Genomic DNA, 15,098 nt, shown 5'->3' on the forward strand with positions numbered 1-15,098 from the left:
CAGTCATTGGGATGAAAGATTACTCCACATCCTCTATGATGTGCTCTCGTCTCAATGGGAGGAAAAGAAAAATATAAAAATATTCTTGTAAATTATCCTTATATATGGAATCTATGCCTGTTTATTTCGGAAGCCAAAACAAACCAGTCACCCCTGGTTCTTTAATATATCGAGATCTATAAATCTTTATCAGGTTGTTAGCTTTGTAGAATTGAAATTTGTGTTTTTAACACACGATTTAATTCAAAAAGTAAGTATAATAGTGTGTATAATAAATACTATTTTTGTCCAATTGGTTTAGAACTTGAAAGTCTCGAAGTACTTATGCTTATTGCTTGATGTCAATGAAATGTTCTTCAAAGTCAGACCACCTATGGAACACTTAATTTATATTTTCAAACATGCACCTTCCTCGAAACTACAACTCCCTCCCATTTTCTATTCATATGGCTAAGATTGTTTTATACTAAGAGAAAATTTTCCCTTGACTGTCATTTTTAAAAACGATGACCTATCAACATCCCGTAGTTACATAACAAATACCGTAGAATAATATAAGAAATAAAAGTCCCATTGGATGCAAATCACAATTGTAGCCCACTAGCCCCTGGATTAGCTATCATTGAATATTTGCTTTCATAGGCCAATAATACATTTTTTATTTTTTCGCAATGCACTCCACAAATTGGCAAACGTTGAATTTAAAACAATGATTGACTTGATGTTGGCCTAAGAGCTCTAAGAAGAAATTGATCATTGATTAATTTTGAAAAAAAAAAAAAAAAAACCTTCAGCTACTATACATAGATAGCTAGAGAGATTTCAGATGCCATTATTTCTAAGTAAAACACTCAGAAAGTTAAATATGGCTCAATTCCATATTGTTCCACCAAAAGTCTTTCAATTGCATATGCTCTTTGTCTTCCTTGCCCTCCTATGGGATCTGGCCTATGCTGACCCTCCATTTTACAATTGTTCAAACACTGGTAACTATACAGTTACTAGTCCATTTCAGAATAATCTTAACAATATCCTCCTTTCTTTATCCTCGAATGCTTCCATTTCCAAATTCTACAATACCTCCACTGGCAATGACACAGATAGAGTTTATGGTCTCTACATGTGCCTCGACTATGTTACAAACGAAAGCTGTCACGACTGCATAACTACGGCTTCACAAGATATCTCGAAGCTTTGTCCAAGCACAACAGAAGCGGTGGTGTGGGAGGAGATATGTCAATTGCGCTACTCCAAAAAAAGTTTCTTTGGCATATTAGATGTCACAGGAAATATTCCCTTAGATAACCAGAAGAATAATTCACAACCAGAATTGTTCAAATCTATTGTGAACGTGACATTGAATACGCTTGCTTATCAGGCAGCTTTCAATCTTTCAGCTAACATGTATGCTACCGGAGAAGCAGCCTTTCAAGACAAAACAATCTATGCTTTAGTGCAGTGCACTAGAGACCTGTCTGCCATTGACTGTAATTTATGCCTTCAGAGTGCTACAGCAGATATTTTGAGGGTCTACTATTACTCCGTTGGTGCAAGACTTCTCAGTCGTAGTTGCTACTTGAGATATGAATTATATTCCTTTTATGAAGGCACATCTAACTCTTCTGGTTCTTCACAAATAGGAGGTAAGTATTTGCAAAAAATAAAACCACTTTTGATTTTATAATATTCACAAGTGACAATCAATAACTAGCTGCAAATGATTACTTTCAAATGCAGGTGGTCAAATGAAATTGTGGATGATTGTAGTTGTTACTGTTGTATCAGCATGCTTGGTGATAGTCCTCCTGGGTTCCTATGTTTACTGTCGTATGATGAATAAAATGGGTAAGAAAAACATGTAATTATATACATTTAGAATAAATCATAGTTTTGGTGCCTGAAATTTGGAAAAGGTTCGATTTTGGTACAAAATATTTGGATTTGGCCCCAAATTTTTTACAGAAGGTAACAATTTTGTCCCATGTCCGTGGGCTCCATTCAATTTCAGTCTCTCAATTAACATTTGGTTAGTTCAATTTTGGTCACTAAATATGGGATTGATTTGATTATAGTCCTTTAAATACGTGATTGATTTGACATGATCTTTTAAAAATATTGGGTATCCTATATCCCATTAGTCACCCAAATTGAAAAGTAGATGAAATGACCAAATTTTTCCCCTTTTGAAATTTTTGGGACCAAATTTGATTGTTTTAGATTTGAGAGGTCAAAATCAAACCTACACCAAATTTCAAGGACCGAAATATGTAACTCATATATATATATATATATATATATAGCTCAATAATTTTCTACTTTTTCTTTTATCTTATGATACTGCCATTCAATTCAGGCAAGAAGAAAATTTTAGAACATGGAATAATTCAAAACATTGGTAGTTCCAGTAACTTAGACATCCATCACCTGCATTTTCAAGGAAGATATGAATCGAAATCTCAGGAGTTCCCCTATTTTAATTTGGCATCTTTGCAAGCAGCTACCAACAACTTTGGTGATTCAAATAAGCTTGGGCAAGGTGGCTTTGGTCCTGTTTACAAGGTTATAGCATTTCTTAGGGCTCATTTAGAAAAGTTTATTTTCAACTTATTGACTTATGTACAATTTTTAAAGCTTTATTTTTATAGATACAATTGTATTTTTGTCTCCTTTTTTTTAAGCATGATCTAAGTCAATAAAAATAATCTCTCTTAAACTAGCACTAAACAAAGCAATACCAATGATGATTATAATAAAAGGGAAAAGTCCATCCTTGATTTCTAATTTTACAATTTGAAGAATTATCCATTTCACTTTTATGTTATCTAGTTGAAACAACCAATGATCTTTTGTAGGGCATACTTAGTGATGGAAAGGTAGTAGCAATTAAGAGGCTCTCATGCTACTCAGAGCAGGGTTCAGAGGAATTCACAAATGAAGTTCTACTAATAATGAAACTTCAACACAAAAATCTTGTCAGGCTTCTGGGGTTTTGCATAGATGGAGAGGAAAAGCTACTTGTCTATGAATTCATGCCCAACAGTAGCCTAGATGTCATTCTCTTTGGTTTGTTAATTTCCTCGCAACTTTTTATTTTCTTAGCTCTTGAATTGACTTTGTACATATTCAGGAATAACTACTAAATACATTTCATTAACTTCAATAATGACTTCTTTGAAGCTATTGATTTTCTTTTGACTTTTGATGGTTAAGATCCAAGGAATCGTGCAAAACTCAACTGGAGCAGACGTCTTAATATAATAGCTGGAATTGCACGTGGAATTCTTTATCTTCATGAGGATTCTCGACTTAGAATTATTCATAGGGACCTAAAAGCTAGTAATGTATTGTTGGACTATGAAATGAACCCTAAGATCTCAGACTTTGGAATGGCAAGGATCTTTGCAGGAAATGAAGGCACAACTAATACTACTACAATAGTGGGGACATAGTAAGTACATTTAAAAAAAAACAATTTTCAATTATATTCCTTATAGTCAATTAGATGCTTAAAAATGATGTACTCTTTTTGAAAGAAATTCATACTATGCCATATAGTAAATGAATGAAGGAGCTGAAAAGATTAGAGTTATAGGTATTAATCATGAAGAATAAAAATGTTTTACTAATTATTTCTTTTGTATAGTGGATACATGGCTCCAGAATATGCTATGGAAGGAATATATTCTATTAAGTCTGACGTGTTTAGTTTTGGAGTACTCTTGCTTGAGATCATATCTGGGAAGGGAAATGCTGGCTTCCATCAATCAAAACGTGCTTCTAGCCTCCTAGCATATGTAAGTTTATTTGTCTTAAGTCAAGACCATACTTCTGAGGTTCACATTGCAGTAAAAAATAATCTATAAACGCATTGAATCATGATGCAGGCATGGAAACTATGGAATGAAGGAAAGGCATTGGAGCTAATGGATCCTTTATTGATTGACTCGTTCAATAGAGATGAATTTCTAAGATACGTACATATTGGACTTTTGTGCGTTCAAGAAGATGCATCTGATAGGCCAACAATGTCAGCTGTGGTTGTAATGTTGAAAAGTGAAACTGTGAGTCTTAGCCCACCTGAACGACCTGCCTTTTCGATGGGTAGATTCACTGATAACAACGAAACTGATCCTAATTGTCTCTCTGTTTCCGGCTTATCTATTTCCAGTATTAGGCCACGGTGAAGGATCCATAAATGGATTTGAAACTTCATTAATGTCTTATATGATTATATCATTCGTGTGTGCTGTACAGAAACAAATGTCTGTATTCGCTTGTAATTTACAATTGACCTTATAATGCATGTCATTATAAATGTATCCTATATTCCCCATGTCATGTGACATCGTTTGAAAAATGTTAATAACTTTTAACATTCTAGCAGCACTTGCATGTGGCATCAGTAATTGTATAATAGAAAAAGTAACTCATTTTAGCGCACCAAACTCAAAATTTGCCTACATCATGCCATGTAAAATTGTGAAAAATTACATGACTATTTAAATTTATACTAAAACTATTCATTTTGTAACTTATTTTTTTATTATTTCTTTATGTATCCTGTGGATGAAGAAAAAAAATGGATGATAGTTGTTATGTGTGAAAAAAGTGAAGCAATTAAAAACATCAAGAAAAATTGATATTTTAAATTTTTAATAAAATATTGTGCAAAATAAATAATCTAATGTGAAGTATTTTAAAAAGTGAATATGTAAATAGAAAAAGTAAGTTATACTGCTAAAATAGACAAATAATTTGCAAGGAATTGATATGAATGCTCTAATTATAATAAACAAGAAAGTAGTGGACAAGCCAATGATGACCCTTTAGTTTGATCGGAAGATTCCTCCTTGCCTTCTCTCTATACTACAAAAGGGCTTACTAAGTTAATAAAAATTAAAAAAAAAAAGTAGCTTTTATCCTTGACTAAAAAAATTCAATTGTTTAAAGTCAGTCCCTAGGTTTTTGGAATTGTTATCCAATTTTACCATTGTCATTATCTCACTAACCGAAAACCCCTAATTAGGATCTATTTGGGATCTGTTTATTTTGTTGAAACTGAAAATTTTTTGCTGAAAATACTATAGATAAGGTAAAATTTAGCTGATATCATTATCTCACTAACCGAAAACTCCTAATTAAAGTCTATTTGAGATTCATTTATTTTGCTGAAACTAAAAACTTTATACTAAAAATACTGTTGATGAAGTTAAAAGTTAGCTAAAATAGTACAATGAGACCTATTAATAGTTCCAAAAAGTGCAGTAAGACTTATAAATAATAGCAAAAATAAGTTGAATAATAAAATAAGCTGACCTTTTAATTTTTGCCAAACATATACCTAATGACCTTTGAATTACAGCTTAATATTAGAATTTGACCTATATGAGATGGGTGTGTCCAAATTAATGTTTGGTAACACTAACCTCTTCTCTCAAGAGGTCTTCTTTTAATCCCTCAAAAAAAAAAAAAATAAATAAATAAAAGAAGGTCTTCTTTTACAAAAAAAAAAATTGTGTATTATTTATATATTTATTTATTTATCCTCCATCTAAATATTTTAAAGTTGACAAAAAACCTTAGAAATTGGTGAAATTACTTAGTCTTTTTACGAAGAGTATTAAAGTTTGAATCCTCATTGTAACAGTTGTTTAAAAATACAAGTTATGTTGAGGATGGAAAATCTATTTTAAATTTTAAATGTTGCCGTCACCTAAAGTTTAGCTGTTTGAATATATTATCATTTTATTTGGCCTTATTATTTAAACTTATTTTGATTAATGTGTCAGGATATGTATGAAAATATTTTGTACCATTTCAAAATAGAATAATAGATACAAAAATGTTGTATTTGTGCTAATAATATGTAGGGTGAAATTATCCCAATCACTTCTAACGTTAAAAAAAAATGAAACTTCCTCAAACTTTTTATGAAATGACACTTACACCCTTAAGATAGTCTCATTAAATGAAAGTTAAATGAAATATTTTGGACCATTTAATTATGCCAATCATAAATAAATCCATTAATTTTTATATAGATAGTCTCATTAAATGAAATATTTTGTTAGAAAAGTGAGGATAAACTTATTTGTTACATTTTAAAATTTTCAAGAGGGTGTAATTTATCTTAGTAGATGACTATGAAAACGGATCTGGATTCGATTTGCACTGTGCTACTGCTGTTTTGATGTGAGAAAAAAAAAAGAAAAAAAAAGTTAACAATGTGAAAAAGTAGAATGGCAAAATATTTTTTAAGTTAAAAATAAGAGTGAATTTTTCAAATTTTAACCTTAGCTATTAAAAGCACAATCTGATTTAGATATGAGGCAATAAAAATGTGTAATTACTCATTACAATCGGAGGAAAATAGTTAACAAAGTGAAATATGTATATGTGTGTGTATATGGGGGGGGGGGGGGGGGGGGGGAGGATGCCATGGCTGTCACAAGTGGCTTCACCAAATTAATTGCAACAAGTGGTTTTACCAAATTACAACAACTTTTTTTTTTCCTATCAATTTCTTTAGATAAAATAACAATAAGTTTTTTTAACAAAACATGCAACATACATTTTAGATAAAATAACATTAAGTGTTTTAACTGAAGATGCAACATGTATTTAAGTTTCAGTTTATAGAGACAACAACTTATTTGTCTTTATTAATTTATTTACATTAAGTAACAATAAGTATTTAAAAAAAAAAAACATATAACATGCATTTTAAATAAAAAAATAATAAGTATTTTAACAAAACATGCAATATTAATTTAAATTTCAGTTGATAGAAACAACAACTTATTTGTTCTTATCAATTTCTTTAAATAATATAATAATAAGTATTTTAACAAAACATGCAACATGTTGCATCCATCTAAATTTTAGTTGGTAGAGACAACAACTTATTTGATCTTATCGATTTCTTTAGATAAAGTAACAATAAGTGTTTTAACAAAACATGGAACACGGATCTAACTTTTAGAAATTTAAATCCTACTCTAAATAAAAATTTATTATCAAAATTTAAAAACTTATATATATTCACCAATGACTTTTCCATAGAATCTCTGTTGCACCCTATATTTTTGTTTTTGTTTTTTTTTGTTTTTTTGAGTTTCAACATACGTATATGTGTGTGTATTGGAAGGATATACATGTTATATAGATTCATAGGAATTAATAAATTTATATGATACCTCTCTCTCTCTCTCACACACACACAATTGTTTTTCTAAAAAACAACTACTCTCATTAATTATTATTAATTGTTAGGATATATCTCCTCATACTAAGGGATAAAATTAACAATATTTTAATTTACATAAAACTTTATCATTTAAATTTTAATAAATTTAAATTCTATTCAAACAAAAAGTCTATTATAATTTTTTTATCTTCCTTCCTTGAGAAAAAAAAAAAAAAAAAGAATCTAAATTGAAATCCGAAATCCCACACAACACCCCACGCTTTTTTTCCCCACAAGTGGCATCTTACGTTTTATTAATTATTTTAAACATTATTTTATCAATTGTTAGGATATATTTCAACGAATCAAGGGATAAGATTTAATTATAATTTAATTTAGTTAAAATTTTATCATCTAAGTTTCTAAAATTCAAATCCTACTCCATCTAAAAATCTATTATTAAAATTTCAAAACGCACACACACACACACACACACACACACACACACACACACACATATTCACCAATGGTCTTTCCATAGAATCCTTCTTGAACCCCATGTTTTTGGTTTTTATGTTTTGCAAGTTCTAACTTATGCATATGTATTAATATATGATAATTTTGATTAAATAAATTCATTTTACTTATTATTATTTGTTTCTAAATTTTCATGTATAGATATTAAGTCAAAAGAAGTCTTTTATAAAGAAGCAAAACAAGGGACACTCATTTAAGTTCTTAGTTTCTCTTAATTAAGTTTTTTATTTTTATTTTTAAATTCTCAACATTTGAACTGTTTCGTGTGTTTTAGATTTTGGTTATTTTATGTATTTATTAGTTTGCAAGTATTTTAATTTTTACAGTTGACTATCACTATGAAAAATTTGGTTCAAAACATGTCTTTCATGTGCTGTATATGATTCCAAGTTACTTTTACTAATTGATTGTTAAGACTTTATCAATGTTTATCTATTTTTATATTTATAATTTTCATTGTGCTTTGTGTTAATTTCTTATTATGTGAAATTCTTCTCATATCCTTTTAGATCATAAAATATAAGGTCCTTGTGAACTTATTAATGACTGTATTTTTTCGAAAGTCTAACTAAATTCAATTTAAAATTCCTCCTATAACCTTTTAGTTCATAGATAATATTTGGCTAAATTAGATCCATCGGTCCAAAATCCTATGTAAGACTATCTTTACTTAACTTCTTTTTCAATTTATTAAAAATGTTCGTAAATTTGGATTGTTTTTCTTTAATGATTTGAGATTTTGGCCTTTTTTGTTAGTGTATTTTATAGCAATGATGCCACTTTGTTGCTTGTCTTGCTGCTTGGATTTGCTATTAAGGTTTAGGGTTGATATTTATGGAATTTGGGGAAAATGTTTGTTTTGTTGCTATCTTTCTTTCCTTATATGTTTTTGTTTGTTCTTTTATTCCTTGTTCAGATTCTTGGCATAAGTGCTTGGGTTCAAGTCTCACCAATATATGTGGGATTGGACAAACATAAGTTTGGGGATTAAAACATCATCATCTTTAGTTCATGTCTACATTGGAAACACCCACACATAACACAACGTTGTAGGAGATACCACCATTTTTTGTTTAAAGTTCTTTTTTTTTTAACCAAAAAAAAAAAAAAAATGGAACTTTTTCTTGTTTTTGTAAAGTGTTGAATTATTTTTTCATCTTAATTTCCTCTAACATGTCCTTGGCCATTCCTCATCAAGACCAAATAGTCCACCCTTGTTATTTCCAACCCTTCACTCATATATTCTAATTTAAGGTGGGTCGGGTTCAAGTTATACTTGATGCAATTTTGATCAATGTTATACTATTTTGTAACTTTTCATTAAGAGAGTATTTTGATGAATCAATGGTTGAATTACATTACCTCTTTATATTTTCTGTATTTGATGAAAATGATCATACATTAATAGTTATCTCATCGGATTCAACAAAACAAAAGAAATTTAAATTTTAAGTTTCATTTACTTAAAATTATACACAAAACATGAGTTTGTGGATTAGGTTATAAATAATATCTAATTGACTCAAGATATAACATGCATATTAGCATATAAAAAAAAAATTAGCGTGCATAATAAGAATAATGAAAATATTTAATTTAATGATGAATTTTTAAAATATGAAATAAAAAGTTATTCATTGATGTAACATCACAAAAAGTTACATTACGTGTAACTTGATCCTACCTAAGGTCATTTGAACAATAGGATTCAATCAACCGAATATGCCCTTAACAGGGAGTTTCATGCATTTATATATATATATATATATATATATATATATATGTATTAAAGATTTGAAATTCTTATCAACTGAATATGCCCTTAACTACAACCTTTCAAATATAAAATGTCAGCATAATAGTGAAGTTCAAGAAATATTCCAAAAATTCCCTCATAATATTACTAGTCTTTGAGCACGCGTTTATGAGCATACTTAGTGATTTTTTTTTTTTTTTTTTTTTGGTAAAGGTTAATAAATTGCATCTATTATAATTTAGAAATATATATATATATATATATATATTTATTTATTTTTCAAACAAATAAAAAGGATAAACTTTAAAGATAAAATATGTAAACAAAATAAAGAAACTAAAATATTGTAACAAGCGAGGGTTTAAAGGATTTTTATTATTATTTTTATTTGGAAGTCAGCGAAACCCTTGTTGATTAAATTATTGCACAAGTTTATGCATCATTATATTCTTGACAGCCATTCATTAGTTTAATAAAGAGTAAATCTCTTTTAGTTAGGATTTCTATAAAAATATATATAAAAAAAAAAAGGTAAAGTTTTTTTCTTATTCATTTTCTAGGGTAGGTAAAGAATTGCAAAGTTAATAAGTCAGAATACAACTGTTAGGTAAAATAGACTATTTATAGTTTATAAGGCCATTCTACTGACCTTGATCCATCGTATAATTGACCTAGAGCAGTCACCATGAGAAGGTTTTAACATTCAAAGTTGACTGGGAAGCCATCCGTAGCCTCTTGCTGATTGTACCATTTCATAGTTCACACGTCTGAAATGTAGCAGAATTGGATAAATAACTTGTTACCCAATCCATAATATCAAATTAATAGAATGGTCATACATAATTAAGCTCGTTCACTTGATTTAACCTCTTAACAACTAAGCCACTTGTTTAACTAGTCCTTAGATGGTATCAACCATCACTTTTAGTATTTAATAGAAAGCAGTATTAATTAAATCCTATTGGACATAGTCACATAGATTAAAAACTACTGCGGGCAATTTATAATTATGCCTAGTATGATGTCAATTTTTTTTTAATCGAGTCTTGTCAGGGTGTACTCCATTGACTTTTGATAAGGAAAAAAAAAAAGAAAAGTAATTATAGTACTAGTTGCCCCCGGTCAAGATTCAAAATAATAATTATAATAAAATGGAAAATTTGTCCTGATCACTTCATGGAATAGTCTGTCCTAAATCTTTTCCGGTCATTAATAGTCCGTTTGGTAGAATTGTTAAATAATGCATTTTCAGTTTTTAAACAATATTATACATTTTTTCATTCACACGTATTTCAAAAAATTATAAACAACACTACTCAAACTCCTCTACTAAACATACCCTAATTATCTAGCTTAAGCATGAAAGTTTTTCGGCAATTTTCAACAGCTTAATATTATCCAAGTATTTTTACACACTTTTTCATTTATGCGTATTTCAAAAAATTATAAACAATATTACTCAAATTCTTCTGCCAAACAGATCCTAATTATCCGGCTTAAGCATGAAAGTTTCTCGGCAATTTTCAACAGCTTAATATTATCCAAGTATTTTCCTAAATCTAATTCCTAAATGTCGAAGTATGACTTTTCATGCATGACATTCTGAGGCATTGTGTGCTTGAGGTGTCAGCTTCTACCCTATCCATCTCTACTTATTCCTTCTATCTAAAGTAGTTATCCTGTGTGCTATCATATTTGGAAGATGGAAAAAGATGTACTTTTAACTATGCTCTTCTCAATTATACAACTGTTTTTGCTCCCTATCATTGCCAGTGCAGACCCTCTCTCTATCTTTTGCCCGAATGATTCCAGAAATTACACTCACAACAGCCCATTTGAAAACAACCTCAAGCAACTTCTTGAGTTATTGCCTTCCAATACTTCAGTAACAGGTTTCTACAACACCTCTATTGGGGATAACCCAGATACTGTCTATGGCCAAGCACTTTGTAGAGGGGATGTCAATTCCACAGTTTGTCAGAATTGCATACAGAATGCAAGTCAGGAAATCTTAACACTGTGTACAAGTGAAGATGCAATGATATGGTTTGAACTTTGTCAAGTTCGCTACTCATATCAGATGTTCTTTTTCTTGATGGTTTATACCGGAAAGTATCCAGATGATCAGAATAATCTGGAGCTGAATGTATCAGACCCTGTTCAGTTTGATGTTGTTCTAAAATACTTATTGAATAACATCTCAAATGAGGCTACGTATGATCCTTCTAAACGAATGTTTGCTACTGGGGAAATTAAGTTTTCAAAGGAGGACACAATTTATGGTCTTGTTCAATGTACTAGGGACATGTCTGGAGGTAACTGTAATAGTTGTTTGCTGTCTGCAATTGGAGATCTTGAGACATGCTGCTTTTCTCGTCAAGGTGGAATAGTCCTAAGTAGAAATTGTAATGTGAGGTTTGAGATGAACCAATTCTACAACTCCTCAAGTTTGGTATTGACCTACCCATATTCCAAAGGTAAGTAAAAATTATCTTTGATTAATTGTCTGTCAATGCCTTGTAATGCAATAAGGCTGTTATACACTTTAGAAAAGGGGGGAAAAAAATAGAAACTTCTATAAAAGAACATATTAATGTTGCAGGTGGGCTTTGTTCAATCCTCAAGCAAATATGTTTTATAATTTTCTACTTATCCTAAAAGTTTAAGCTATTAAAAAAACTGTGAAAAACGTTATTATAACACAGGGGCTAAATGGAAGACTTGGATGGTGGTGGTGATCACGTGTGTACCACTGTTAGCTCTAGCAATTCTCAGTGGGTCTTGTGCTGTTTATCATAGGCGGAAGAAGAGATCACAACCAGGTCAGTGTTATCTAAATGGATAACCATTATAAATGTACTTCAGAATTACCAACAACCAGGTTTCAAGTTCATTTGCAGATGATGAGAAAAGCCAAAACGCACTATTACATGAGTTGGCACGCCCCACTGGAGTTGAGATTACAGAAGATGGTGAATTAGTACCAGGTTCTGAAGATCTTCATTTTATGAATCTATTGACTATAAGGGCGGCTACAGACGACTTTTCAGAGTCAAATAAACTCGGTCAAGGTGGGTTCGGCACCGTCTACAAGGTAACCAAAGAAGGAAGTTATTTAGCTAACCTTTTTACTGCTTTTACCATTCCACCTATTTTGTTGTAAGCTATAGAGCCAAAAGCACGTTTGGATAATCATCGTGGTTAATGTAAAAAATTTAGCAATTTAACATTATAAAAAAATTATTTTATCTATTTTACTATTTTATTTTTAAAAATATCTAATATCAGTAATTTTATTTTAATATTCAATATAGTAAAATAATATAAATAACATAATAAAATAATATAGTAATTTTTAATAATATATATACATACATACATATATATATATATATAGCGCATATTTATCTTAGTTAATTTTTTTGGCTTTTCCTTTAACATTGCAGTATACTTTTTAGTATTGGTGGTGCTAAAAATAGCAATATGACTTTTTAGCATCACCAATACTAATGCTCTAATATATTTGTTGAAAGTCGGTAAAAATACAATTGTAGCTAAAACAAATGTGAGATTTTAAAGAACTACACACAAATCAACTAAAATTACTATTGTAAGCCACTTGGCCTGAATTTATGCTTGATTATGGATATTCTTATTAGGGTGTCCTGCCAGATGGTAAGGAAGTAGCAGTTAAAAGGTTGTCAAGGAGGTCATGGCAAGGCTTACAGGAATTAAAAAATGAGGTCATACTCATTGCAAAGCTTCAACATAGAAACCTCGTGAAGCTCTTGGGATGTGGCATAGAGGGAGAGGAAAAGTTGCTTGTGTACGAATTCATGCCCAACAGAAGTCTTGATTTCTTTATCTTTGGTTTGTTTCTTCCACTCTCCTTCTTATTAGCTTTATTATATTCCAAATTGGTCATACAAATTGCCTTTAAACATGATGACATACATTAACTCTCTATTCTAGTACTAAATTTCAGATTCAGAAAGACGCACTCAGCTTGATTGGAAGACATGCTATAACATTATTGTTGGCATTACTAGAGGACTTCTTTATCTTCATGAGGACTCCCGGCTTAAAATCATTCACAGGGATCTAAAACCTAGCAATGTATTGTTGGACAATGAAATGGTTGCCAAAATATCAGATTTTGGAATGGCAAGGATCTTTGGTGAAAACCAAAACATAGCTAATACTAGGAGAGTCGTTGGAACATAGTGAGTCTTTTTTTTTTTTTTAATTATTATTATTATTATTTTTTTTTTTATCTTTGTCAAAATTTCCCCAAACATTTTCTTATTTCATTTGAGAAGAATATGTTGTATTGTGTGGCTCAAAACAGCGGATATATGGCTCCCGAGTATGCAATGGAAGGCGTATTTTCTGTAAAATCCGACGTTTTTAGCTTTGGCGTGATCTTGCTTGAGATTATAAGTGGGAAGAAAAATAATGGCTTCTACCTCACAGGACATGCCCAAACACTTCTTGCATATGTATGTTTCTTTTGTTTGCTTGAACTAGATATTATTAAGTTGGAAAAAGATGGTTCTGTTTTGGTAAAATTTGTGATATTTATGAAATAAAATTTTATTTAACTTGCATGAATTTTGATACTATGATAAATTCCATCTCTCCCAAAATTTTAAGTTTTTTGAAATTCTGAATTTACCTTATGTTTGGAAGGTGAGAGAAATGGAGAGGAGAGAAGACTATCAATAGAATGTACTAAATATTAGTATATTCTAGTCTAGTCACTTTCCCCTTATCCCTCATTCTCCTTATGTTCAAAACATACCTTGAATCATTTAACTATAATGCTCTAACACATTGACCTTCCACAAAAAAAAAAAGGAAAAAAAGAAGGTACTCCAACACATTACACACTTTTTGAAAATAAAAATATACTCGTAAATAATTCATTGGTTTGCTTGCATAAATTTATAATGATTGTTTGTCTTTTTCTTAATATTTATGCACAATTTTACTTTTCTTTTTTGTAAATTATGTAAAATCATTATTTAATACAGTATTAAAGGCACATTAACAAGGCCTAAATAAATAAATAAAATCTTTTATTATTTAATGTGCATGGACAGGCATGGAGGCTGTGGAACGAAGGGAAAGAATTGGAATTTGTAGATCCTTTGTTGATGGTGTCTGGCCAGACAATAGAAGTATTAAAATGTATGCATATTGGGCTTTTGTGTGTGCAAGAGGATCCAGCAGACAGACCCACAATGACATCTGTGGTAGTTCTTTTAGGAAATGATTCAGTAGCTCTTCCTCAGCCAAAACATCCTGCATTAGCTATAGCTAGAGTAATTCAGAATGATCAGCTTTCAGCAACAAATCCTTCTATAAATGAGCTTACTTTATCCAATGTTTCTCCACGTTGATAACTGACAGGATTAATGCCTCTCTTCGTGGTTTCAGCATCATTGTAAATGTGAAACAAAATCTAACATCAGAATGTAAATAAAAAGAAAAAAGAAAAAAGAGAAAGTGTAAATATTTCTGTAACTATGCATGGTAGGCTTGTGGACCAATCAAATTTGTGTTGCCGTTGGTGAAAGATTCTTGTTAATATTATTGTTATTTTTTATATTCATATGT

General features: G+C 30.3%; 2 protein-coding genes across 2 annotated transcripts; both read left to right on the plus strand.

Moving 5' to 3' along the window:
- Nucleotides 1-865: 865 nt before the first annotated feature.
- Nucleotides 866-4,336, plus strand: LOC115991136 (cysteine-rich receptor-like protein kinase 10). Its single transcript, XM_031114878.1, has 7 exons — nt 866-1,643; nt 1,738-1,845; nt 2,354-2,559; nt 2,853-3,063; nt 3,211-3,448; nt 3,644-3,794; nt 3,885-4,336. Exons 1-7 carry the CDS (start codon nt 866-868, stop codon nt 4,182-4,184), a joined length of 1,992 nt encoding a protein of 663 aa, XP_030970738.1. The 3' UTR covers nt 4,185-4,336.
- Nucleotides 4,337-11,181: 6,845 nt separating this feature from the next.
- On the plus strand, nt 11,182-14,881 carry LOC115992883 (cysteine-rich receptor-like protein kinase 15). The gene is made up of 7 exons (XM_031117126.1): nt 11,182-11,956; nt 12,185-12,305; nt 12,369-12,573; nt 13,139-13,349; nt 13,465-13,702; nt 13,828-13,978; nt 14,582-14,881. The coding sequence occupies exons 1-7, from the start codon at nt 11,182-11,184 to the stop codon at nt 14,879-14,881; spliced, it is 2,001 nt and encodes a 666-aa protein (XP_030972986.1).
- Nucleotides 14,882-15,098: the final 217 nt, after the last annotated feature.

This window comes from Quercus lobata, chromosome 5 (genome assembly GCF_001633185.2).
Source record: "Quercus lobata isolate SW786 chromosome 5, ValleyOak3.0 Primary Assembly, whole genome shotgun sequence".
NCBI classification, from domain to species: domain Eukaryota; kingdom Viridiplantae; phylum Streptophyta; class Magnoliopsida; order Fagales; family Fagaceae; genus Quercus; species Quercus lobata.

Excerpts from the sequence above, each read along its gene's own strand:
- LOC115991136 (XM_031114878.1), top strand. The coding sequence starts at position 866 with ATGGCTCAATTCCATATTGTTCCACCAAAAGTCTTTCAATTGCATATG. Across the intron at positions 2,560-2,852 it reads GCTTTGGTCCTGTTTACAAG|GGCATACTTAGTGATGGAAA; the intron begins GTTATAGCATTT and ends GATCTTTTGTAG. Across the intron at positions 3,795-3,884 it reads CTTCTAGCCTCCTAGCATAT|GCATGGAAACTATGGAATGA; the intron begins GTAAGTTTATTT and ends ATCATGATGCAG.
- LOC115992883 (XM_031117126.1), top strand. The coding sequence starts at position 11,182 with ATGGAAAAAGATGTACTTTTAACTATGCTCTTCTCAATTATACAACTG. Across the intron at positions 13,350-13,464 it reads TCTTGATTTCTTTATCTTTG|ATTCAGAAAGACGCACTCAG; the intron begins GTTTGTTTCTTC and ends ACTAAATTTCAG. Across the intron at positions 13,979-14,581 it reads CCCAAACACTTCTTGCATAT|GCATGGAGGCTGTGGAACGA; the intron begins GTATGTTTCTTT and ends GTGCATGGACAG.